The 17,778-nt window shown below is 55.3% G+C and overlaps 3 protein-coding genes across 3 annotated transcripts, besides 9 other annotated features; all 3 read left to right on the top strand.

The window, feature by feature from the left end:
• Nucleotides 1-352: 352 nt before the first annotated feature.
• Nucleotides 353-5,540, top strand: EKO05_0002893 (ATP-binding cassette glutathione S-conjugate transporter ycf1; the record flags this gene model as incomplete). Its single annotated transcript, XM_038937770.2, has 8 exons — nt 353-706; nt 778-3,463; nt 3,530-3,690; nt 3,746-3,849; nt 3,987-4,016; nt 4,070-4,107; nt 4,164-5,242; nt 5,298-5,540. The coding sequence occupies 8 exons, from the start codon at nt 353-355 to the stop codon at nt 5,538-5,540; spliced, it is 4,695 nt and encodes a 1,564-aa protein (XP_038801460.2).
• Nucleotides 419-461: a tandem repeat.
• Nucleotides 5,541-9,500: 3,960 nt separating the features above from the next.
• EKO05_0002892 (uncharacterized protein) lies at nt 9,501-11,752 on the top strand (the record flags this gene model as incomplete). Its single annotated transcript, XM_059636039.1, has 4 exons — nt 9,501-9,599; nt 9,778-10,027; nt 10,091-10,561; nt 10,611-11,752. The coding sequence occupies 4 exons, from the start codon at nt 9,501-9,503 to the stop codon at nt 11,750-11,752; spliced, it is 1,962 nt and encodes a 653-aa protein (XP_059492022.1).
• Nucleotides 11,753-12,629: 877 nt separating this feature from the next.
• Nucleotides 12,630-12,685: a tandem repeat.
• A 4-nt stretch (nt 12,686-12,689) lies between these two features.
• Nucleotides 12,690-12,725: a tandem repeat.
• Nucleotides 12,726-12,874: 149 nt separating this feature from the next.
• Nucleotides 12,875-17,403, top strand: EKO05_0002891 (actin cytoskeleton and mitosis protein; the record flags this gene model as incomplete). Its single annotated transcript, XM_038937747.1, has 5 exons — nt 12,875-13,116; nt 13,362-13,449; nt 13,516-13,692; nt 13,742-13,876; nt 13,924-17,403. The coding sequence occupies 5 exons, from the start codon at nt 12,875-12,877 to the stop codon at nt 17,401-17,403; spliced, it is 4,122 nt and encodes a 1,373-aa protein (XP_038801457.1).
• Nucleotides 13,189-13,261: a tandem repeat.
• Nucleotides 13,264-13,305: a tandem repeat.
• Nucleotides 15,527-15,678: a tandem repeat.
• Nucleotides 17,211-17,244: a tandem repeat.
• Nucleotides 17,404-17,709: 306 nt separating the features above from the next.
• Nucleotides 17,710-17,753: a tandem repeat.
• Nucleotides 17,754-17,778: part of a mobile genetic element that runs on past the window's edge.

The following is a 17,778-nucleotide window of genomic DNA, read 5'->3' as shown; positions in this document are numbered from 1 at the left end:
GAAGCTTGTCACATGGTGCACGTCAGGACGCCAACCGTGCAATGCGAGCCGTTTTTGGTGTGTCTGTCACGTGGCAGTGGCAGTGGCAGACTGTCGACCTGCTCACCTGCAATGTCGCTGGTACATGAGAGGAGAGAAGGTTGAAAGCAGCGTCACAGCCTTGCTGGAGGCTGACAAACCCCCGCGGGCTGACCACTGAATGGATGACGGAAGGCGCGTCCGAGCTCTCAATCGCCGCCTGTCGAAAAGCTTACACCCAACCACGCGCGCCCTTTTGCCTCTCGCACGCCTTGTACTGTCCTGCCCGTGACGCTGCAATACAGAGCCCGGCAGCGCGCACACGACACACTCAATGCAGGGCCAGCAAGTTCCCTTCTTGCCCTCTTCTCCGCTCGAGCACGGCGCCGGCATCCGCTACGGTTTTGGTTCTGGTTCTGGTTCTGGTTATGGTTCTGGCTCTGACGCTGGACCTGGTTATGGTTATCTCCATGCCTCCAAGAACAACGGTCAGCCGCTATGCGGCAACAGCGAGGGCTGGGGCCCCATGAGCCCCATTCGCTTCGACTTTACGCCCTGCTTCCTCGACGTCTGGATCATGGCCGTCGCCGTGTGGGGAATTGTAGGAGGCGTGGGCGCGCTGTTCTACCTGTACAGAAAGTGCACCCCGCAGCCGGTGAAGTGCAATTGGCATTTCTACGCAAAGCTGGTAGGCACCGCACTGCTGTGTTCGCGCAACCATAGGCGTCGACTCTCGCTGACTTTATGCCCGCCACGCAGATTACGCTCGGAGCCCTCATCGCCACCACGGCCGTGCAAGCCGCCCTCCAGATCGAGTACCTGACCGGCATCTGGGCTGGCGATTTCCGCTTCTGGGCTACCGCTGCCACCACCGTCTCGCTGTTCGTTATCTCGTACATCCAGTATGTCGAGCACTGGCGCTCGCGCAATGCTAATGGAGTCGTCCTCTTCTACTGGCTGCTCTTCCTCGTTGCAAGCGCCGTCAAGCTCCGCTCGCTGGTTGCTCAGAAGTTGTACACGGAGCACCCAGCCTACTTCGCCGTCTTCACTGCTAGCGTGGCTCTGGCGGCCATTGAGTTTGCCCTTGAATGGCTGGTGCAGAAGAGACTCAGCGACTACGATGCGTTGGGTGACGACGACGAGTGTCCCTACGAATACGCTGATATCTTCTCAGTCTTGACCTTTGGCTGGATGACGCCCATGATGAAGCGCGGCTACAAGCATTTTCTGACACAGGATGATCTATGGAACTTGCGCAAACGCGACTCGACCAAGCACACCGCTGAGACATTCGACGAGAACTGGACTCATGAGATGGAAAGCAAGAAAAGCCCTTCCCTCTGGATGGCTCTGTTTCGTTCTTTTGGTGGCCCCTACTTTCGCGGTGCTTGTATCAAGACTGTCAGCGACTGTCTTAATTTCGTCCAGCCTCAACTACTGAGACTTCTGATCAGCTTCGTAGCCTCGTATCAGAGTCATGATGGGCAGCCAGCTCATCCCCAGCCAGTTGTACGAGGAGCTGCCATTGCTCTCGGCATGTTCGCCGTTTCCGTCTCGCAGACAGCTTGCCTCCACCAGTACTTTCAGCGATCGTTCGAGACGGGCATGCGCATCAAATCCTGCTTGACCGCTGCCATCTACTCAAAGTCCACGCGTCTCTCCAACGAGGGTCGAGCCACCAAGTCGACTGGCGACATTGTCAACTACATGGCTGTTGACACGCAACGTCTCCAGGACCTAGCCCAGTACGGACAGCAGTTGTGGTCCGCCCCTTTCCAGATTGTGCTTTGTATGCTCTCTCTATACCAGCTTCTCGGTGCAGCATGTTTTGCAGGCGTAGCGGTCATGATCATCATGATTCCTATCAACGGTGTCATTGCGCGTCTGATGAAGACACTGCAGAAGGAGCAGATGAAGAACAAGGACTCGCGTACCAAGCTGATTTCGGAGATTCTCAACAACATGAAGTCTATCAAGCTTTACGCCTGGACCACCGCTTTCGCCAGCCGTCTGAACCACATCCGAAACGAGCAAGAGCTCAAGACGTTACGCAAGATCGGTGCTACCCAAGCCTTCTCCACCTTCACATGGTCGACCACTCCATTCCTGGTATCTTGCTCCACTTTTGGCGTTTTCGTCTGGACCCAGAGTCGTCCCCTCACTACCGACATCGTCTTTCCTGCTTTGACCCTATTCAACTTGCTCACGTTCCCACTTGCTATCTTGCCTATGGTCATTACAGCAATTGTTGAAGCCAGCGTTGCAGTCAGCCGTATCACAGGTTACCTGACTGCCGACGAACTTCAAGCCGATGCTGTTCGTCGCGAGCCTGCCGCCGAGGAAACTGGTGACGAGTCGGTTCGCATCCGGGATGCAAGCTTCACTTGGGACAAGAACGCCGAACGTCGTGCCCTTGAAGAGATCAATTTCTCTGCTCACAAGGGCGATCTTGCGTGCATTGTCGGTCGCGTGGGTTCCGGAAAATCTTCACTTTTGCAGGCTGTCCTTGGCGATCTGTGGAAGATCAAGGGCGAGGTTGTGCTTCATGGAAAGTCAGCTTATGTACCACAGCAAGCTTGGGTCATGAACGCGTCTGTGCGAGAGAATATTGTCTTTGGCCATCGCTGGGATCCCCAATTCTACGACAAGACAGTGGCTGCTTGTGCTTTACGTGATGACTTCGCCCAGCTTCCGGATGGGGACCAGACGGAAGTCGGTGAACGTGGAATCTCCTTGTCTGGCGGCCAAAAGGCACGTCTTACGCTTGCGCGTGCCGTATACGCTCGGGCAGACGTCTATCTTCTTGACGACTGTCTGTCCGCTGTAGATCAGCATGTTGGACGACATTTGATCAACAACGTTCTTGGTCCCAACGGTCTATTGGCTGGTAAGACCAGGATCCTGGCAACCAACTCCATTCCTGTGTTAGTAGAAGCCGATATGATCCTACTCCTCCGCGAGGGCAAGATCCTCGAGAGGGGCAGCTACACTCAGCTCATGGCGATGAAGGGTGAGATTGCGAGCTTGATCAAGACATCGCAAAACGAAGACCAGAACGAGGACAGCGCACCGTCCGATAGCGTCACGAGCGACGAAGATTCTACAGTGTACGGCGGAAGCCCGGCGTCGGACGAAGATCAAGACCGGGACGAAGCCGAGGCTGCTCAGGAAGGCGCATCACACCTTGCGCCTCTGCGAACTACCAACGGCACGGCCCGCAAACATAGCTTCGCAACGCTTCGCCGTGCCAGCACTGCCAGTTTCAAGGGTCCACGTGGCAAGACCTCAGACGAAGAGAATGGTCTCAAGAGCAAGCAGTCAAAGGAGTTCTCGGAACAGGGCAAGGTTAAATGGTCAGTGTATGCCGAGTATGCAAAGACTAGCAACCTAGTCGCAGTTGCTATTTATTTAGCACTTCTAGCCGGCGCTCAGACAGCATCTGTCGGTAAGTCATTCGCGATTGGCTCGTCGTTTTTTCCATGTCGAGAAGACAGACGCTAACATCATGCAGGTGCGAGTGTCTGGCTGAAGCAATGGTCTGAGGAGAACCAGCGCGTCGGTGGCAATTCACATGTAGCCAAGTACATTGGTGTCTACTTTGCGTTTGGTGTCGGTTCGGCTGCCCTTGTGGTTGTGCAGACACTCATTCTTTGGATCTTCTGCTCTATCGAGGTGCGCCGCTGTCTACTCTCAGCGCTGTGCTACGCAAGGCTAATATGAAACATAGGCCAGTCGCAAACTGCATGAGCGGATGGCGTTTGCCATGTTCCGCTCTCCAATGAGTTTTTTCGAAACAACACCCGCAGGACGCATCCTCAACCGGTTCTCAAGGTACGTTTGTTTTAACCTGGGTTAACGTCTCGATCCAGTCCCACATGCTGCACCGATCATGCAGCTTCTATTCGCAGATCCTGCATCTGATGTCCTCCTCTTCTCAACGTGTTCTGTTGCTGACTGAACCGTTCTAGCGATATCTACAAGGTTGATGAAGTGCTAGCGTAAGTCCGCCCCTACCGATATCTCCGCGGAAGGATTCTGACGATGTGCGCAGTCGAACGTTCAATATGTTGTTTGTCAACTCAGCAAGAGGCATGTAACCATCTTGGCGTGCGTTTGCGACACCCTTGACTGACGTGACCGCGTAGCTGTTTTCACCCTGGTTGTCATCTCTGCAGGAACTCCCATCTTCATCGCTCTTATTCTGCCGCTTGGCGCGTTGTATCTCTACATCCAGCGGTACTACCTGCGCACATCGCGAGAGCTCAAGCGCCTGGACAGCGTCAGCCGCAGCCCCATTTATGCGCATTTCCAGGAGTCGCTCAGTGGTATGAGCACAATCCGTGCATACAACCAGCAGAAGCGCTTTGAGCTAGAGAATGAGTGGAGAGTGGACGCCAACCTGAGGGCCTATTACCCATCCATTAGCGCCAACAGATGGCTAGCTGTGCGCTTAGAGTTCTTGGGGTCGTTCATCATCTTAGCTGCAGCTGGGCTCGCCATCATCTCTGTCGCTAGCCATAGCGGTCTTACGGCTGGTAGTGTCGGTCTGGCGATGTCATATGCACTTCAGATTACCCAGTCTCTCAACTGGATTGTTCGACAGACCGTCGAAGTGGAGACCAACATTGTCTCCGTGGAACGCGTGCTCGAGTACGCCGCCTTGCCGAGCGAGGCGCCGGACGTCATCTCGAAGAACCGACCACCAATTAGCTGGCCCTCGCAGGGTGCTGTGTCGTTCAACAACTATAGCACCCGGTACCGGCCAGGCCTTGACCTGGTTCTCAGGAACATTGACCTGCAGATCAAGCCGAATGAGAAGATTGGAGTTGTCGGGCGCACAGGTGCGGGCAAGAGCTCACTTACCCTTGCGTTGTTCCGCATCATCGAGCCGTCGGAGGGCCATGTAAGCATCGACAATCTGAACACAAGCGCGATCGGACTTTTGGACCTCCGCAGACGGCTGGCTATCATCCCCCAAGATGCAGCGCTGTTTGAGGGTAGCGTGCGTGACAATCTTGACCCAGGTCACGTTCACGATGACACGGAATTGTGGAGTGCACTAGAACATGCGCGTCTCAAAGAGCATGTTGCCAGCATGCAAGGCAAGCTGGATGCGCAGATTCACGAAGGAGGCTCCAACCTTAGCGCAGGCCAGCGCCAACTTGTCTCGTTAGCGCGCGCTCTCCTTGCGCCGTCCAACATCCTTGTCTTGGACGAAGCTACTGTAGGTTTTGTCTCCTCGATGAACACTCTCTCGTCCATGACTGATTCTCTTCCAGGCCGCAGTCGACGTGGAAACCGACGCGATGCTGCAGACTACGCTCCGATCCAGCATGTTCAAGAACAAGACCATCATCACGATTGCGCATCGCATCAACACCATTCTTGACAGCGACCGCATCATTGTGCTGGACAAGGGCACGGTGGCCGAGTTTGACAGTCCTGCGGAGCTTGTGAGGAGAAAGGGATTGTTTTATGACCTCGTCAAGGAAGCGAATTTGCTCCATTCCATCGAGACGTAAGAGGAGGAGTGCAGGCTGTACAAGGATAAGTTGCGGAGTTGGCATGTAGAAGAGCGACGAAGTTGAAAGTGAATAATGCAAGAATAGGTAGAGGCACAGAGGTCAGCTCCGGAATTCGGGATGTAGAGCCCACTGGCCATGAGGTTGAGCGATGACGTGTTCCCCATCTCGGTAGCACAAGCTTCTGGGGTCCCAGCCTCGTTGCCACACGCAGAGAGAGAGTAAACCAGATCTGGCTCTCGAGGCTCTCAGAAGGCTTGTGACACCAGGATGCTAGGGGCTGCGAGCCGTTGCGCCTTGGCCGCTCGGGTGGCCCAGCGGCCTCTCTTCCCCACCAGCCATGGCGCACGGGGCGTCAGACTTCGGGATTGCCCGCAGGACAGCATGGGTCAGATGGGCGCCAAGGCATGGGCCCGGTGGACTCGTCGTGTGGAACGGCCATTGCCGTGTGCCATTAGTCCATGGGCCCACGGGGCCATGGTGGTGCCCGTGGTGTGTGGGCGTTGCGCCATGTGGTCATGGCTTGGCTCGGCTCGTGAGCGATTCGCTTGAGCCACGTGAGGTTGCAGGCGACTCGCTACACAGTGGCTGTCCTATTCGCAGTGTGTCAGGTGCAAGCGGTGCAAGCGGCACAAGCGGTGGTTGAGGAGGTCAAGTCTGACCGTGGAGGCATAGCACCTCTCTGTGCAGCGGCACCTGGGGCCGCTGTCAGTAAGAGCGATGCATGCGCATGTTGCACGACGTGGCTGACTTTGACAGCAGAGTGCTGCCTTATCTCGCAGCCTGCCTCCGCGCAATCGAGCATCTCTGAACCCGGGCTGCAGCATCGCTCATCAACCTTCAACTTTTGCCAACGTCAACGCGGCGGGGCGTCTGAAAAGGGGCCGACAGCCTCGGTACATTGGTCTTGGTCCTCTGTGTGCTCACTGCTATGGCGATCTGCCTCGGTGCTCCAGCGTTTGCAATCGCGTATGTAATGTGCTAAATACGCTCTGTTTGACGTCGTGGGTGGGTCTTGCGCAAAGCCTATTTGCTTTTTGTGATGAACTGTTCATCGACAAGGTTCGAGAGCAGGAATGGGACAAGCTCAGGGCGCACCGTCACACCCTCACCCCGATCGGGACAGAGTTCGACCAAGGAGTGGGCCATGGCGGGTAAAATTCCTCTGTCAGGCACACTTGGCTTAGCGCCAGAGTCCACGGGGGGGATCCGGAGCTGGGTCCGGAAGCAGGGGCGAACCACGGACCTTCATGCTGCTCTTCTGATCGGTATAGCAGGGACAGGCAGGCTACGGGCAGGCGAAAGGCGAGCTTCGAGAGACAGGTCCAGATTCTGTGTGTGTCGATACTGCCAGGCCACACGATCGCGCCCAGGTCTCGAGTAGGAAAGCAGTGCTGCTCGGTGCATCTTAGCACCGTCAACACCGTCAACACTACCAACACCGCCAACACCGTCAACACTACCAACACCGCCAACACCGTCAACACTGCCAACACCGCCAACACCGCCATTCACACCGTTCAATCCCCTAGTTACGTATGCATATGCGCTGCAAATCCTCATCTCGTCAGCCGTTGCACAGCCTGTGCCTGCCGTTCTACGCCTACCTACCTTCCGCAGCTTGGCCGTTGCGAATGGTCCACGGCTTGCCTACCGCCGGCAAGAGCCCCGAGTAGCCTAAGATGCGGGCCTGAGCCTACCCTAGTCAGAGCTAAGCTGAAGCGTGCGTGCCTGCTACCGGCAAGAAGCCACCTTGTCCAGCCTGTGCTTGTCAAGTCGATCTCGCCTCGCCCCGCGGCTATATCGACGAACACAGAAATGAACATGCGGGACGCTGAATTGGGAAATCTCAACGATTTGCCCGCAGGATGAGACGAGAGGTTCAGCACCGGGGTCGCTGCTGCATCCCTACCTGGAAGACGCATGCTTCTCCTCGGAGGATCAAGTGTGGAACATGGTACTGTATTGTGACAGACGTGCCATGAAGCCTTGTGTTAGGTAGGGAAGAAGGAAGCTGGCAAAACGCTGGCCATGAACATGTATAACGAATTCCACATCAAACACCCCAACACGCCCCAAGACACCACAATATCGCCGACATGGTGCCTTCAGCTGCCAGTCATTCCCGTTGCAACGTCGCTGCAACTCCGCGTGCCCCCACATTCATACATCACGCGTGAGTTGTGGCCTTGTAAGCGAGCGTCCAAATCGGGCGACTTGCGTCGTGCAATTACATGTGGGCGGGGGAGGAGAGGGAGCGTGCTGTCTACGATCGATAGCCGTGCGATTGTCGAAATCTGAATCTGGACCGTCGACCAGGATTCCGGTCGCGAGCAGCGCTTCCAACGTTCTCCAAGATGGACTATTCGATGAGCTGTTTTGCCTACTGCGATTTTGCAATGAATCGAATCAGGCATTTTCTATGATGCTCCGCACGGTGGCGTAACGGGGGGAAGTGGTTGCACCCGCAGATGGTGTTTTCGACATGATATGTCAGTAGGGATTGCGAACGAGGGTGACACTAGGTTCGGATTGCCGCTTACCATGTCTCCCATCCGTCTCTGAGGGCTGGTGTTTTGGGTAACGCACATTGAACGCATGGACTGCAGGGTGGATTGTCGCATTTTCCAATCTAATCTCGAAAAGCGGTGTGAGCGATGATGGCTGCTCCAGGAGCTTCCTCCGTCCTCATCGTACACCAGCCCATTCTCCCCGCTCGCATCGACCCTGGCGCCAGGTTGGATCCTCGCCAAGGACAGCGGACGGAGCGGCCCATAACGCATGCCTCCAGTCGTGCTCGAACCATCGTCAAGCTGCATTAGCGTGTATACAGGATTGCGATCTAGTCGCGAAGAACGATATTCGTTTTCTCGTCGCGATCTTGCCCAAGCCCCTCCTTCGCGCGGTGGCCAGCTCCCGAAAAGGTAAAGACACAGTTACGGGGGAGGCGGAACGTGAGTAGACTGCAGATCAAAGAATCAATCCTAGCACTTGCAGACCGTTTTGAACAAGCTTCTCGACGGCTGCCGGTTGCCCTCTTCCGCGCGCCTCGAGGCTGGGGTCTTGATAGGATGCCGCTTGTTTGTTGTAGGCCCATCGAGTTCAGGGTTCCTAGACGATTGCGGGAGGCTGCTCCAAAGAACAAGTCTGATGCCGCCGGCCTGGGCGGCTGCTCCAATTTCGAGGTGAGGCCTGCTTTAAAAACCCCGGGTCCTTGTCCATAGATTCGGATCTATCGTACCATCCCATCAACTCGACGTCTTGCACCCACGCAACCAATACCATCGAACCTTGCGCAACTTCGTTTTATCTAGCTGGCACCGAGGATATCAAACAACCCTAGAAGCTTTTCACGTGTAGGATTTACGCTTTTCGTACAAGCTTGCCTTGGCGGATATTGACCTGCATCTCCTGGCAGTTTCTGTCCGCGTCTGCTGAATGGGGGCGGCGATATCGCGACTGTCGTTGAGGTTCCTTTAGCCTCTAACTTCCTGACACTCTTGCACGTTGTTTCCTATCGATAGCCTCCCTTTCGCTTCACAGTTCCACATTCGCCCCTGCGGACTGCACTTCAGAAGCCGAGTTTTCATCCCCACTCGAATCAGACACCGTCGATTGAGGTAAGCAATACCAGGACCCAAGCAGATGATTGAGCGGTGGCTGAGCTACGCACCCTATACGTCTTGCGTTACCATGCATGGGACGAAGCTTCCACCGACCGATGACATCAGGCTTTTTGGAATCGTCAGCTGCTAACGATTGCCCAGTCTCCACAGCCTGAGCTTGTGTGATCCAACGTACCCTCATTTGGCATTGTTGAATAGCATCGATCGACCGAAGCACCCTGCTCGATCGAGTCTCGTATCTGCGTTGCCTGTCGCTATCAACGTCTAGGTGCAGCGGCACATGGCGGGGTCTATAGCTGCAGCGCCACCGGTGCCAAAGGACGGACGATCCGCCATGAACACCAAATACGAAAGCCCGAGCTCGCAGATGCGTGGGTATGGCGAGAACCCGTTTGTGCTGACGAAAGACTGCGATTATCCTCCCCCATCCGAGGTAGGTGAGCTGTTTTCTTTGCATGTCGTCAGGCTTCGGCACCGAGCTCTCCCCGCAAGACGCGCGCCGCCCCGGTCCAGCATCCGCGCCCGCTCAAATGTTACATAGCACCTTGATCGTTAGCGCCATACACGCTGTTTGCTATCATATACACGAACATGATGACTGACTCAAGTAGCAGACAACGAACATGGCATCGGGTACTGCTGGGGGTGACAAGCTGGCCGACGATGACGACGATGTTGCCATCCCTACTCCCATCGCTACACTGGTATTCCAGGACGGCCGTACAGAGCCTGTTTACAAGCCTTTAGCTGGTCATGAACATCTATTCAAGGCACGACCCATGACCAACGCCCAGACATGCTTCAGCCGTCGCGCGTCAGGTGTGAATCGTCCTCTCCAACCGGCACCAACCCAAGTACCAGGTAAGACATTCACTCACCATAGTACTGTTCATCGCCAAGACAACTCGCTTACATGCCTCGCAGGGATTCCCCAGTGCATACCGGTAGTGCCAGAGTCATCTCACACGGCTCCGCTTCAGAAGGAACCCTCCCCCCGGAGGCAAAAGAAGCCTGTCACTCACAGACATGGTTTGTTGAAATCGAAGAGCTTGAAGAGGACTCGGTCCCTTGGTCAGGGGCTGACACCAAGTCGCAAGGTTGATGCTACTAACGACAACCTTGACGATAACCAGACCATTGAGGTCGTGACCGAAGAGTCTTTTACTTTCTACATCGGCGACGTCGACGCATTCAAGGACTTTCTCTACCGTCGGTTCGACGAGCTGACCATGAAGCCGCTGCGCGGTATCGTCACACACTGGGTCAAACTTCTTGAACCTAGACGACTCGGTGACTGGGGCAAGTACCACGAGATGCTTCCTTCTGAAGCAGATACCCCACCGTGGTGGCCTAAGACGGTCATCTACAAGGAGCCGTCACATCTGAAGAAGAGTGGTGAGTACTTTCTCACCTTCAAATGCTGCTCTTACTGACACTTCGGTAGAGCTTTCGACGCTGGCGGTAGAGATGATGCTTGTCCATCGAGAAATTGACGAAATGAAACGCAAAAGCGCATGGATCAGTAAGCTGCGCGACGTGGCCAAGTTTACAATCCAGACGACATCAGCCGACCATTTTTCTTCGTCCAAGGGCGCTGCTCACAGCGAGGAGATGAAGAAGCGTGCGCTTGATCAGATTCTGCCCAGTGTGTTCGACGTTGCGCAAACATACGAAGACCACATCATGCAGTACAATCTCTTCGAGGGATCTGGCAATGCAGACCCGGGCCGGGGCAAATATCACACATGGAAGCCCATCCCAAGGCCCACCAGACGACCGCTAACGAAGCGACCTCGTCGAGCCGTCGCGAACAATGCGAACGCAGAGCAGGAAACGATATGCGAAGCCTCGGGAGACGAGACCGAGCCTGATGACACTATGGTGAGGCTGACTACGATGGCTCCGGGACCCCCACGAACTGGCCCTTTCCCTCGACCCTTGACTGCCCAAAGCCAGGCCGAGGTTCAGCCATCTCGCCAGTCTACCACAGCCCAGGACACCTGCCATCAGGAATGGAAAGTAGGCACAGCCGTGTCCACTTCAGGTCCTTGCACGCCGACGGCATCTCAAGATGACTGCAAGACGCATTGCGCCGCATCCACTCCCAATTCGTCCTTTGACCAATCGTTGCACGGACTGCACCTAGGAGAAGAAGAGCTAGAGATGAAGCCAGATGTACGAAGCATGTCCGATCACGGTTGCATGCAGCTACCATACAGCATGGCCTCGTACAGCCAGCCCGTAGCTTACCCTACAGCGCCGAGCAGCTTCGATGGACAGACTTACCAGCCCAACAGTAACTACGCAAGCCAGGCTCCACCTCGCTTTACAGCGAACGATGCAACGTTTGTCAATCCTTTCACCATGTTCAATGCGCCTCCACCTCCCATGGACTATACGCAGTATGCGTCCCCCATGGCGAGCGCCCCTGGCTATCTGTACGAACAAGGCATGTTCGCAACGACACCCATGAGCTTCCCGTCCACACCCATAAGCATGCCAATGACGCCGACGGACCCTAACATGGGGTTCCATGGCCTGCCACCCGACTACGCCGTCGACCCTCGAGGGTTGCATCATTTCTGAGCTTCTAAGATTCGGTGTACGGTATTCCAGCGCGCAACTGTTAGCATTTTCGGTGTTCTGCTGTTCATCGTGTCTCTTCATCTCCTGGCATCCCAATAACGACTCATGACAAGCATCTCCATTCTTCTTTCTGCACCTTTTGTCTCAGTATGGTTTTTTTGTTGCGTTCCAGCGCTATTGGAGCATCATCTGTATTGTAGCTACGACGACTTTGCTTCGGCATGCTACTGCTCTCTGGCATGATTTTCTTGAGCACAGTGTTTCTTGAAGCCTAGAACCAGGCTATCTGTTTGTATCATGCAAGATACCCTTACGATGTTACGCCGCTTACGACTGCATTGCACGACAAACACAAACGCACAGCTGTCTTCTAATGAGGAGTTTAATGAGCGAGGAGAGCATCAGATTCGGCCTTGAGAGCTCCTGCTGCCGCTAGGACAGAGTTGAATGAGGGGGGGAAGGATGGAAAGGGATGGAAAAGGAAGGAAAAGGGAGGGGAAGAGGAAGGGAAAGATCGGTCCGCTTTGTTGCGCGATGAAAGGAAGGTGGAAAAGTCGAGTATGTAGCTGGGGGCTGTGGCACGTGGGTGTCGAGGCGGTGGGTAACGAACGAATTTCGGTTTAGTCATCATATAATACAAGAATGTCTCTGGGCAGTTGATGCGTTTGCTAACAGCAGGGAAACGAAGTGACAACGGAGCGGTGTGGAGGTCGGTGTTGCTGGATGGTAGTTGTGTGATGATGAAACGCCAAGTCTTTGGCTAGCGTGTGGCTTGTTCGTGTTGGTGTTCGCGACAAGCAAGCTGGGAGCTTCTTTGTTTCCCATTCCCAACCCAACGCGATCGCCGCTCGCATTGTCGCCCTGTCGCGCCTGGCTTTCAGCACTCAGCACTCAGCACTCAGCACTCAGCACTCAGCACTCAGCACTCAGCACCCAACATCCGGCATTCGGCATCCAGCACCCGACATCCGGCGTTGGGCGAATAAGCACGACCCGAGCCTGCACACGTTGTCCACTTTGTTCGCCGTCGCTCCTTCACTTGATGCGCACACCCACCTCGATCCAACTCGCACCATCTAGCCGACCACGTATGTGCGCATCGAATTCGGCGTAGTCGCGACAATGTCGACAGTCGCACGTGGCGGCGGCGGCCGAGGACGTAGCCGAGGTCACAGCACTGGCATCTGGCGCGGCAGCAGCAGCAACACGCGCGGCGGACTAGATGGCGCGTCTACAGAGGCGGGTGACAAGCCGGCGTTCGGCGCGAAGAAGCGTGGTGGAGGCGCGCAGAACAGAGGCGCCAGTGCGCGTGCCACGGGAGGCAGTCATGCGCAAGAGCTGGACGCCGAGGGAAAGCCAAAGAAGTAAGCCCCCGTCTCCTTGTCTGACTACACCACGGGCCGCGGAGACACGCCAACGAGACTGGAGGAGACGGGGCAAGAGGATGAAAGAGGCCAAGATCGAGAGCAGAGGCAAGAGCCCGCGCAGGAACAAGAGCAAGAGCAAGAGGTCGAGCACGAGCACGAGCACGAGCACGAGCACGAGCACGAGCAACAACAACAGCGGAAACACGGTGTCTCACGTGGCCCATTCTGACCGGAGACACTAGGATCACCTTCGTTCCCCTCAACAAGTACGGCGCCGTCTTCAACTCGACCCCGCACGCCAAAGCCGACTACCACGACCGATTCCTCTATGTAAGCTGCGAGAGCCCACCATCAAACACTTGCGCACATACAAACAGCCATGGCTAATGCGCCCAGCTACAAGCTGCTCAACCTAGCTGGCGCAAGCAGTTGCAGGACCAGGGACTCATGAACCCTGATGGACAGATGAAACTGAGCGACTCGGTCAAGCTGATCGGTCGCTGTAACGATATGTGCCCGGAATACGAGAGAGTGCGCCGCATAGACCAGAAAGACTTCAAGCGACCAGAATGCGTGCGCCCCTACAATTCTACCTTGCGACAACTGGCTGACGTACCTAAAGACACCCGAAACCGAATACCTCGAGTACGGAGATCGAATACCAGACGAATCGCGCATGGTCAAGGCCTTTACTCGATCTTCAGCTGGTGCTGACGTAGAGCTGGTCATTGACATTCGAAATCCAGCCGCATGTTTGGTAAGCAACGACAATCACCACACGAGTCCGCATCTTAATGTCGGCAGAAAACCGTAAACTATCTCTTCAAGCGCCTTGACAACGAAGGCTTCGATCATCTGCATGCTTGGATTTGGGACCGCACTCGCTCCGTGCGCAAGGACCTACGTACTCAGGTCGTAGAAAAGCGCAATGATATTCAGACACTACTCACGTGTCTGGAAGCGTCTGCACGCTTCTACTTACTATCCATGCATCAGATGGCACAAAGCGAGAAGGAGGACTACTCGCATCAACAGGACATGGAACAGTTCAACCAGACCCTGACTACACTGCGAGAACGATACGACGACAATCGACGAGCGGGCATAACCTCCGACAATGAAGCCGAGTTTGTCGCATATCGCTTGATCCTGGCCTCTCTCTACGCCAACAGTCAACTCGAGAACGAACTTCATAGCTTACCGAGTGACCTTCGTCACAACAAGCGCGTCCTGACTGCGATCGACATCTTCAAGGCCGCCAAGTCAGCTTTTGACTTTGGCTCCGACAAAGGCTGGGTCCAGGCGCAAGCGAATTGGAAGAAATTCTGGGACCTTATCAAGTCTTCTGGTGTGTCATATCTTATGGCTTGTGCTGCCGAAGTTGGTTTCAATCGCGTCCGACACGTCATACTCGATTCGATCTGGCATGCATACCGGAAAGGACCTCGGGGAGATATAAGCGTCGACGCTTGGACGATCGACAAACTGAAGGGTGTACTCGCCATGGACGAGGACAAGGATGCTGTCAAGCTGTGTGAGCTATTTGGATTCCATTTTGAAAGAAACGCACATGGACAAACATACCTCGACATTGCAAAACTGGGCAATAGCAACAAGTCGATAGGTGTTCCCCACAGCATTAAGCCGCAGGTGTTCTCCCAAAGCCTTGTTGAGTCCAAGCGCTACAATCGTGCGTTCTCGGCCATCATCCAGGGTATGACAGTGCAGCAAGCGAAGACTAGTAACTTGCTGGTCGATCCTAGCATAACCCTAATGGCTGACGAGAATTCGCTGTTCATCCCAGAGAGCACCACGGCCAAACCCAATGTCTTCGCGCAGAAGCCTAACCGCATAACAACCAACGACACTTCGAGTTTAAGCCCCTGTGCGTCGCCGTTCACTACTTCAAGTCAACCATCGTCCACTGTTCCTTCGACGAATCCGTTTGGAAACAGTCCCATCGCCAAGGCAATACCGCAGTCTCAACCTGCTCAGGCCAATACTGCATCAGCATTTACTGGTGGGTGGCCTTCGCCCGGAGTTTTTGACGCGGCCAAAAACACGATCAAATTCGCTCCCACACCTACTGCTAGTGCAAATGCCAATCCATTCGCTACTGCTGCAGCATCCCTGCCTCTGCAATCCACAAACCCCGCGTCAACACCCCCCAATTCTTTCACCTTCGGAAGCGATGCGTCTCCCGTCTCTCAAGGTCTACCCTTAGATGTCCAGGCTACACCGCGCGTTGGGCAAGCTAGTGAGCGATCTGCCCTTGACACACCGAAGCCCTTCGTCTTTCCCGGGCTACCTGCGCTAGACGCGAAGTTGCGTAGTGAACAGCAGACGGGGCTTTCGACCACACCAGCCAGGTTGCCACCACAGCCAAGTTCAGTGACAGGAGACGCTGAGAGGCAGCAAGCAGAAGAAGAAGCACGGCAAGCTGTGCTAAAGCAGAAGAAGGAGCGACGCAGACAAGAGCAAGAAGAGCAAGAGCGGAAAGCGAGGGAAGCGCAGCAAGCACGAGAAGCTGAGCAACAGCGGCAACAGGAAGAGAAGCAGCGGCATTTTAGGGAGCAGCAAGAGCAGGAACTCCGGGCAAAGCAGGAGCGAGAGAGACTAATCCAGGAGGAACAGCAACGACTACAGCAGCAGGAGCAGGAGCGACTGGCACGGACCCGAGAACGGGAAACAGCGTACAGTGCGCTCACATCGAACATTATGCTTAACGGGGAAGATGGACTTTTGTATCAGTTTCTTGAGAACACGGTGAAGAATGTTGTAGAGGAGGTCGCCACGGAGGTGCAGACATGGCGGCGGCGGGCTCGTGAGGCAGCAGAGAAAGAGGAGCGACATCAGGTCTTTGCACGAGCAGTGTTCGCGCGCTGGGTCGCGCAAGTGCAAAGAAAGAAGCGTGACGCCAAGGCAAGGGAGAGGAGGAAGCGTCTCAAGGCGCAGCGAGAACAGTTGGTCGACGATAAAGGTGAGGCTGTGAGCGCAACTCTTGCAGCCGGATCGGCAGTGAGCACAGACCAGCCCAACGGCGCGTCAACAACGTCTATCAACGGCCAGCCAACAGCGCGGCGCGCCAGACGAACGCAAGAACGCCATACCCGGGCGACAATCGATCAAACGGCACACGCAAAAGTAGCTGCACCTCCACAAGCCGCTCCAACACTACCCGCACGCGACTTGACCGCGCCTGTCACCATGAACGAACATGCCTTGCACGTCAGAAGCTACTCTGAGGCCTATCAGAGGTCGACGGCGCCCATTGACCGAACAGAGACCGACTGGTTCAAGCTCCGAGCTATGGGCATCGACCCAAGCAAGCACCGCAAGCGGAGCTTCGATTCAGCCACGGATGAGGAGCCCAAAGACGACGCCGAAGCCAAACGCGTACGCAGGTCTAGCTCCAATGCATCTTTGGTACTCCAGCCTCCACTTCCACCTGAAGCGCCATTCAAGCCACTCACCATCGAAGAGCGACTCGCTCGCATCCGCGCCGCCAAGCAAGCCTTTACAACCTCTGGTTCAGCATCACCGTCCGTCACTGGCGCAACACCTTGCAACAGGCGCTCATCGCTCACGGGCCGCTCCAGCCTTCTCATAGCACAGGCTCGCGATCTAATCGCAGAGTCCCCCAGTGCAAAACACTTGCCCCCAGCTGTCCACGATTTCGGTCGCAGCGTGCCCAATCTTGGCACCTCCATTTCGTCTTTCCGCCAGTCCAGTTTTGGCAAAAGTGTCGGCGCCGCGCAAGGCAACAAGCCAGCTTACTGGGGACGCGCGAGCCGCTTTGTACCACAGCATCTATACGGCAAGGGTCCAGAAGCAATTCGTGCCTATCGCGATCAGTACGTCAATTCACCAGGCAGCACACCGCGGACGCTTGGCCTCGAACCGCTTGCTCTGTCCTCGCCAATCCCGGCGCAGTTCTCGTATGTGGCGCAACCAGGCTACACGCAGCCGCCGTACAGCGAAGACGGGAGCGCAAGCGGTGTTGACCTTGTAGATGTGGACGCTGAGGACAACGTCGCAGGTGATACTGAGGAGGACTCATTCGATGGCGACGACGAAGAAATGGAATCAAGCGAAGGCGAAGACGAAGACGAAGACGAAGACGAAAACGTCGACAACCCGACCCAGTTCGGCGCCTATACAGGAGAGTACGATGAGGATGAATACACCGAGGAAGAAGAACAGAACTTTGCACAGCCTGGAAGTAGCTTTGGAGGGGTCGGACCAGGCGCTACGCAGGACGATGCTATTGAGCTGTCTGACTAGGCTTCAGTCACTTGGAGCGAACATTTGTACATCGCATCTGGCGGTATCTGGCGGCATCTGGCAGCATAGCGTTGGCGTTTCGCTTGCATTTGTGGTTAGCGGGTCACATAGCACAGTCCCCCTAGTTTTCAAACGCTACATGAACAGGTTTCGATATTCGGGAAATACGAGTGTGTGGGTGTTGGACAGCAATATTCGATCAACTGTGCTGTATGTATGTGAAATCATGAACCAACGTCGATGCTGAGATGCCGGTTCTCCAGTTTCCCAATAACTACCTTTGGCGCTCCCACTGCAGAGTGGTGCTGATTGATTGATTGATTGATTGATTGATTGATTGATTGATTGATAAGTTTAACGTCCTGTGTGAGTCTA

Source organism: Ascochyta rabiei, chromosome 4 (genome assembly GCF_004011695.2).
Source record: "Ascochyta rabiei chromosome 4, complete sequence".
Taxonomy (NCBI): domain Eukaryota; kingdom Fungi; phylum Ascomycota; class Dothideomycetes; order Pleosporales; family Didymellaceae; genus Ascochyta; species Ascochyta rabiei.
This window is presented reverse-complemented; position numbering and strand designations above follow the sequence as displayed.